Source organism: Triticum urartu, chromosome 5 (assembly GCF_003073215.2).
Source record: "Triticum urartu cultivar G1812 chromosome 5, Tu2.1, whole genome shotgun sequence".
NCBI lineage: Eukaryota > Viridiplantae > Streptophyta > Magnoliopsida > Poales > Poaceae > Triticum > Triticum urartu.
This window is the reverse complement of record NC_053026.1, coordinates 76809065-76817675: the sequence shown is the minus strand read 5'-3', so window position 1 is coordinate 76817675 and position 8611 is coordinate 76809065. Positions and strand designations below refer to the sequence as shown.

Sequence of the window (8611 nt, the reverse complement as noted above, 5' to 3'; positions counted from 1 at the left end):
TACAACTACCCTTGCTTTTTGCTTCCATATAGCACAGAGGATTAGATCAGTCTCTTTTGTTCACTACCTAAGAGGCAAACATGGTGGCCGACTCTTTAGCAAGAAAGTCTTTTGGTTCCCAAGTTGTTTCTTGGGGTGATAACCTCTTGGTTTTCTCTTAGCCTAACTGGTTAAAGAAGTACTCCCTCCGTAAACTAATATAAGAGCATTTAGAATACTAAAAATAATGATCTAAACGCTTTTATATTAGTTTACAGAGGAAGCAAGTAAATATTATTTGAATTTTCATAAAGTTTGCCACAAGTTCAATAAAAAAAAGACACAATGCGGTTTATTTAATTTCTGGGAGCACTGAATGCCAGCCCAAAAATTAAAATTATTACAAACAGAGGAGCTCTAAAAGTAACTAAAAACAGAAGATTAAGCTAGTGACGTTCAAGGATGGCACACACACATGGGTGAGACAAGATAGATCGATAAGATCACCTAGCTAAAACGAGCTAGGATACGTACTTGCAGCAACTAACGTGGTAGCATCCTCCACTTGGTTCCAGACTTTTGCTGCCTCACTGCAGCTGCTTGTCGCTGTTGTCGGTTGCTACTATCACAGAACGAAATTCTTGGCCTTTTCTTGTGCTTCTTGGCCTCCGCCTCCCACCTCGACCAGGTGCCAGGGTCACAAGATTTGAGACTTTTGAGTAGTACGACCTCACTAAGAGATCCAAGGCGTGAGATGTCCGTAGCTGCAAACCCCGTTACATCATGGCAAAGTAGTTCAAGGGTGGTGAGGACAGCCATGGCTCCATTTGCGACAGTCACCTGTGGAAGCTTGGGGGCATCGATGATGAGTCGCTTGAGTCTCTCAAATTTGCCTGCCGCCAAACTGAAGGTGCAGCTCCCGAATCTGTCACTGACCTCTTCGAGCTGCAGGTGCTCCAAGTGACTTAGTTGTTCCAGGGCCGAGAGGGCCTCGCTGTCAAGGCCAGTGGAGAAAAGATGAAGCTCTGAGAGATATTCCAGCTTGTACATGAAGCCCGGTAGACCCTCGCTGAGGCTTCCGCGCAGCTTGACGGATTTGAGCAAGCAAGTTTCTGAATATGACAGGGGGTTCATAAAATCTAGCGAGTGCTCACCAAAATCAATTGATAGGCACTCGAGCCCAAATCGCCTCCGCAGGGAGTCGGCAAGAAGGCCAGACAAATCTTGGGTTGGGGCCGTGCTCGTGCTCCCCCACCGCATCTTAACCTTCTTGAGATTGTGCATGTGGAGCATAATATGTTGGAAACCTTGGCGGTCGTCCACGAGGAACCCTGCCACACTCTCCAGCTTGCTGTTGCTGCTCTTGAAAACTCTCTCCACGTCCTTGCTTGTAATCGGGATCTTCTTCTTGCTGCATAGCTCACTGGGGAGTTGAAACTCGCCGAAAAGGTGGGCAAGCCGCGGCAGGAGGAGGACCTCAATCGGCAGTTCCCTGACGTTGCTGTCCCGGGCGTCCAGAGTCTCAAGCTGATGTAGCCTCCTGATCCTCTTGGGAATTCTGCAGCAGTCCGTGTCCCTGATGCTGAGGTACTTGAGGTGTATCAGCTGGAAGATTTTGCATAGCGCTTGTTCGTCGATGCCTTTGGAGCCCTCCAGATCCAGCACCCGGAGGAACTCGCTCTCCAGCAAGTCCTTAAAGGCGCTGTTCACGATCGTCAATGACCTGATGAAGGAGTAACGTTTGAGGTCAACGTCGCAGGGTGCACCAACCCTGCAGTCGTCGTCCGTGTGGACGGCGAGCCGACGGGTACGGATGCCTCCGCGTGCGGCTTGAACAGGCACATTGTTGCGGATGAGGTCGGTGAAGTTCCGACGGAGGGACTCGCTGAGAAGAAAGTCAAGCAACACACCGTGAACCTGACACATCTTCACTTCGGCTGCCGGCACCAGATTCTCTCTGCTGCTCTCCACTGGCTCCACGAGGTGGCGCTCGATCAGCTCCCGGAAGAGTTCATGGCAAGCGGCGTTCTTATCCAGTCGCCCGTCATGCTCCACGAAGCCTTCAGCTATCCACCGCCGGAACAAGCTTTTCCTCTTGATGGGGTGACCCTTGGGGAACATTGTAACAGACAACAAGCAAGTCTTGACACGGTGGCAGGTTAGGCCGTCGAAGCATTCCACGAGGACTTTTTTCAGTTCTGCAAAGGCAGGTTGCTCGCCCTGGCCTGTTACGCGGTTACCTAGCGCGAGAGCCTCGCGGTCCCAGTCACTCTGTTTCAGTTCTGTCCATATGGGTCTCAAATACTTGGCTGCACTGACCACTGCGAGGGGTAAACCGTGGCATCCGTTACAGATGCCTTGTGCAAGTTGTTTCAACGAATCGGCAGCATTCGGCACTCCAACTTCTTGCCAGAACAGTTTCTTAGTCTCCTCATTGTCGAGACCTTCCATTTTGTACACGAAACTAGTGCTGGAGCTGCAGTACTTAGCGACACGTTGGACACTTGTGCTCACAACTATCCTGCTACTTTTCTCATTTTGAGGGAAGACATTCCTCAGGAAGTCCCAATCTTCTTCTTGTTGCAAACCGTCAATTACAATGAAGTACCTGAACACATGCATATGGGAACACAAATCAGCTAGGATTATGATGGCTAATTAATTAACCTCACTAATAATCTAGTAAAACTATCAGAAAACATGCCAATAAAATTGTATATGGCTTTGCCAATATTTAGGCCTTCAACAAATTTGCCATGTTATCTTCAATAAAAATGCTGCGGAAAAACAAATACAACACATTCGCGATGGGTATATCCTAATATATTAATATGACACATTTGCCATGGGTATGTCATAATATAATTATCATAGTATATCAATAAGATCACAAAAATGACACCGTAATTAGAAACACAATTGCCATGATATAGTCTTATGAAAAACAATTTTCAGAATGTTGATTTGCCATGTTCATTGAAAAATGCCATGGCAACTTAAGAACATCGTATGAAATTAGACATGGAAATATAGCCATGGCAATTTATGTTTGTAAGAATATATCACATGGTCATCGCCAGATTTATGAAAGAAGTCTTTTTCTTGCCATGACCTAAAGCAAAACCGTTCTTAAGTTGCCATATGTATCAACTGAAAAAATGTGATGTCCCTTGCTTAAAATTTGAAATTTCACTACCCGTAGCTCAGATATAAGCATGCAGTACTCAAATGTCAAATTGACTGAGAAAAAATGGAACAACAAAAGAACTCAAATAAAAAGCTTCAGAGAGAGCATACTAAAAATGTGTGTCGATGACCACAACACATAAATTCAATGACGACGTTGAGACCGGCCTCCTCCCCGTGCCCGTTGTTGGGCCAGACCTCCTCCCCGCGCCCTCGTCGAGCCCCGCCTCCTCTCGCGCCGTTGTTGAGCCCGACCTCCTCCCGTGTGGCCACTTGCACGCCGCTCGGAAGTAGCCGATGGGGATGACGACAGTGGCACCTGCGGACGTCGACGGAGACAAAGACGGGCGCCGTCAAGGCCTCTTCCTCACCGCCGCGGTGGCCTAGAAACAGCGACACCCATGGGGGAAATACGCTGATGAGATGTCAAGGCATCTCCAATGATTGTAAGATAGTTGTTGGTAGACTTTGCCACATAGGATTTTTAATGATGTGTCATACAATAAATGAGGGAAGATAGCAAGATTGTAAGTACATGAACCAACACCCCTTGCACAAGCTCCAAGGTAGAATGAGAGAGCACATTATTTATTATTTCCTATTGGGCAAACTAGATACAATCCATTGAAGTTGTTGTATGTTAGGTGTTGGTTGATGACATGGCATATTTTACCAACAAGTTAACATACAAACTGTTGGAGATGCCCTCAGCAACGCCTAGCGCTGGACCAGCACCACCGTGCCCCCGTAGGCCACCACCGCGCATCCCCCAGCGACCATGACGCGCAGCCCCACAGCGACAACAAGACGCGCAACCCCCGCCACCAACACCGCGCCCCCGGCCCCCACCACCGCGCCCCCCGGCCACCAACACCGCATCGAGCCTAGCCCTCCCCCGCCCACACCGCACGCATGGAGAAAACGCCGGAATCACTGGGATCCGCGACTGCCGCCGCAACACCTCGTTGGGAGACATTGGTCGACTGGGAGCACATCTCTGGGTGGGCGAGAGGGAATGTGAGATTTTGGGGAGAGATAGCCGAGGTTGTTCACTGGATCGGCGCCTATGCGGAAGGTTCCATGATGCCAATGTGGCGACATGATTGCGCTAAGATCCGTGATAGTAGGAGATCCAACGGCAAAACAGGGTTTCGCGGGGAAGGACGAAAATGTGACCGTCGACCAGTTATCATTTTGGGCAAACTCTGCTTCCTGATCCATTCAGCTGGCTGTATCCTTGTAGTTAGTCCGTATGTCCCAAAATACTTGTCGGAGAAGACTATTTCTTTGACAAATACATTTTAATTACTAAATTAGTGATCTAAACACGCTTATATTTCTTTACAAAGAAAGTATTTTCTAATAGAGAAAGTATTTAATTTGCCATGCGCTGCGGCCATTTACTCTAAGTTCTTACAATTCAATAAGGAAAAGCAACATAGCAATATCTTAGAGTACCCTGTTTGAGGTTATAAGTTTGTGTGTAAAGTGCTTAGCTACCTAGAAAAGATAACATATTTCATGTTTATAGCTTATAATATCCTGGTGATGCAACAAAAGGACCGACTTATGGCCAGTATCAGGGGTTGTTGAAAATATTTTTATTGTAGATGAAAGGAGATAAATGCAATTATTGGCCCAATTGTGTAGAATATGCAAGGGTCTAACTTAATTGTTGAGCCATTAATTATGAATTAGACCAGTTCAAACCATTGTTTCAATCTTCACTAATATATTTCTCTCAATGTGAAAAGAATCCAATTTAATGTGCAACTATAACGTGGGACGTGTTTGGTTACTTTCTGAGCAGGGTCTGGTTGAGAGGAGGAAAAGAGCCAGGCTGGGCAGGGCCTGGCTAAGAAAAAACGAGGCAGAAAACGACGTTGTAAGGTAGTTTGATTGCCTGCATATGGGATCTTATCAGCGTTAAAGCAATTTTCACCCGGCGTTTGGTTGTATACATGCATGGGTATTAGGAGTTAACCACTGCACTTAAACCACACACCTCAGAACTTGCCGCGATACGACGGAAGCAGAGCACGTCGTCTGCGCTGGTCCATCCCATCTCTAAAGCATAGAGGAGCTGACACTGGTGACCTTCGAGCTCGCCGCGGCGCAGGCAAGAGCAAGGGACACCGGCGAGGAGAAGAAGAAGACGACGCCCGAACAACTAGACGAGGCACGACAAGAGGCGGACCGGGGCGAAGGCAAGCGCACGGCGGTGCAGGAGGAAATCGCTGCGCCAGGGAAGACGCACGCATGACCAGGGCCACGTGCCAGGCCACAGAGGCCAGGTTGGAGACTTGGAGGCTGTGATGCGGAAGATACTCGCGGCGAACGCGTCGACCGAGACCGCCGCGGGCCAAGCCGGGCCGTCCGTCGAGTCTCCCTTGAGCCGAACTCAAGAAGGTCAAGGACGCGGAGGTGCGGAGCCAGGACAGGCTGGCGCAGCTTGTGGGCCGACTCCTCGAGGTTGGCGATCGCGTCCAGCTTGGTGTAGAGCGCGGTCATGGCAGAGGCGAGGGGGTCGAGCTGCCGGACGAGCGCTGCCTCGGAGCGCCGGGGCCACGTAGCGGCAGCCGAGGCGCGCGGCGACATGGGAGCCGAGGTAGAGCGCGCTGAGCGCGTGGGCGACGTGAGAGCCGAGGCAGAGCGGGTCGAGCAGGCGGGTGTCCTCGGCGGCGGAGAGCGAGCGGTGGAGGCTGGAGGCGCACGACATGGCCTTGCCCGGCACCTGCACCTGCATCTGCCCGAGGTGGAGGCCGCGGAGCTGCTCGGCCAGTGCGACAGCGGAGGCCTGGTTGCCGCCGAGCATGGCGAAGTGGCCGACAAGGTCGTTGTTGGTGATGCGGAGCTCATAGTTCTCGAGGCGGAGTGCGGCGGCGTCGGGCGCAGCGTCTGCTAGATGGCTGAGGCCTGAGGCTCGGGGTGAAGGCGGTGGCGCGTGGCGACGGCGTGGGGCTCGAGACGAAGGGGCTGCCACGCGGCGATGGGCCGAGGCTCGGGAGGAAGGGGCTGCCACCGCGCGGCGACAACACCAGCAGAGGTGGACTTGCGGCCCGGCGCTGCGGCGGAGGCCTCGAGGCCGGAGATGGGCTCACGGAGGCAGGCGGCGGCATGATTAAGGATAGGTGATTATGTGCTAACATGTTCCGAGCGAGTCACCCATGTGTGCTCTATAGCATCGCTGGAAACTGCCGATTCAACCGTTTTCAGAGAGTCAAGCCCGGATGTGTGTCACGCAGGCCCAACAATACTTACGTGTAACCAAACAACCAAACACTAAAATGATGCTGCATACAGCGGGCGTGATTGCGATTTTGTGGGCAACCAAATGCGTCAATGATGTCCGGGCATGTCCCCTTTGAGCACCTGCTTATTCTTATTCTTGCACACAATTATGTCTCCCAAATTGTCGAGACACAAACATATGATTGTTTAGGTGGTTGGTCCCACAAGAGAGAGGATGGAAAAAAAAGAGAAGCTGTTTCAGGTGGGCAAATCCGACGTAGCGGACCGCTCGCACACGTCCGGACACCTTCGTATCAATCTCATGTATGAAATGGATTTGGGGATTTATAGCGTGGAAGTGGAGGTTCGGTTGTAAATGGTACACAAATTTTTTTAGCTGACTGCACGCTTCCGCAGTAACCATCTGCGTCGTCAATTTGTCTAGTTGTTTTTTTAGGGTAATTTGTCTAGTTGTTAGATTAAGAAACTATGGGGAGAAATTGTAAATGGTCAGCGAATATATGCGTTTACTAAATACAGTATACGTTAAAAAATCAAGACACAAAATAGAAAATCGTGGGGAGAAATTGTATTACCTCTTGTGCTCAAGGTCTTTCCGCAGAATATTTTCCAACTCGGCAGCAGAAGTATTGGAGATCTGGCCTGCAACGTTGCCAACTTGTATCAGGATCTCCCTCAAGAGCTCCGCTGCGCCATTGCTCCCGGAAGCCTCATTGTCGTCAGGCCGTACCATGACCATAGCATGACAGTCGAACGGCTCCTGGTCGCCGAAAGTGCCACAGGCTTGGTAGATTGCCCTTGCGAGGGCAGTCTTCCCGACGCCGCGAACCCCCAGGATGGAGATCACCCTCAGCTCTCTGGGCTCACCTTCGACTTGCTTCAGCAGATCTACGAGATCTTGCTTGAAACGGTCGATGCCCACAAGAGGAGATGCGCCGTGGTCGCTGGACAGCAACCTTGAAGTCGAAGGAGTGTGGGTGCCTCCGTTTGGGGACATGGATGGACCAGCAGTGAGCACAGACGCAGCTTGAGCAGCTGCGCCACTCTGGCCGGTACATGCGGGGAAGCTCGGCTTGTTCGCCTCCAGCCTCGCCGTGCGCTCCTGGAAGGCTGTGATTTCATCGCCGTACTCAGGTCGGGGATCAGTTGCTGTGATCATCCGCACAGCCCGGAGAGGGAACTTCTCTTTCGGCTTCCGGTAGAGGGAATCAACGAAATCTTCGATGTCGTACGCCAAGTCTTGAAGCTGCAGGATCCAAGCCTCATGTGCAGGCCCTTGCTCTCTCCCCTTGGAGTTCTCCTCGATATAGGCATTCAAATGGACCATATCGAGTAAGATTCCTCGGAGGCCAGTTCTCATCTTCGTCTCCAGCTTCTTGTCGTCACTGATCACTTGGTGGAGCTTGGCTAGGGCAGATGCGACATCACGACATACCTCCATTGATCGGCCGGCAACTAGCTAGTGCAGCGCCGGCCGAGCGGTACACTCACTGACTGCGCTCGCTGCAACCTTCTCCTGCTTGACTGGTTTTGTTGGTCGTGGGAAAAATGAACACTGGCGGCGGGATGTGTGCACGAAATACAGTCATTTCTTTTATGTAGACTATAGAAGGTGGATAGGCGACGACGGCAAATAGCAGCCTTAGGGAGGGCATTACCACAAGCTCACACCAGCAGCGGGACGGGTACACAGAATACAGGACAGACTACAGAGGGCGCATAGGCGACGACTGCGAATAGTGTTCTTAGCGAGGGGGTACTACCACAAGGCCGAGTTTTAGCGCCAAGACTTCTCCGCATCCTCTCCCTTGGTCCTTATAAAAATGATATATATGTCATGTTCCCAAAAAATATGATGGATATATCGTTCAAAAACAGTTATCTATATTTGGTTAGGTTAATGGTAATGTCATCTGGCAAAGGTCCACTAGGAGGGAATGACAAGCGAACACTTCTTTCTATTAGTTTTAGCTGCTTTGCGAAATCAAACAATGACAGTTTTAAACAAAAAACCTCTTTTTCTGAAGAAACTATCATGTTTTTCTAAGGAAGTTGCCCCCCTGGCGAAATCGGTCGAAATGCCACTCCTCCCAACAAACGTTCGCCAGCTAAGATGATTTTTAGGTCAATTGTCACAATAACCAACTACTCTATTATCTCCATTCTGGTTTATTAGTCCTCTTTGTAGTTTGGG

General features: G+C 50.3%; 1 protein-coding gene across 1 annotated transcript; it reads right to left on the bottom strand.

Moving 5' to 3' along the window:
* Positions 1-279: 279 nt before the first annotated feature.
* On the bottom strand, positions 280-8030 carry LOC125507969 (disease resistance protein RGA4-like). The gene is made up of 2 exons (XM_048672513.1): positions 6993-8030; positions 280-2587 (listed from the first exon to the last, which is right to left on the bottom strand). The coding sequence occupies exons 1-2, from the start codon at positions 7856-7858 to the stop codon at positions 523-525; spliced, it is 2931 nt and encodes a 976-aa protein (XP_048528470.1). The 5' UTR covers positions 7859-8030; the 3' UTR covers positions 280-522.
* Positions 8031-8611: the final 581 nt, after the last annotated feature.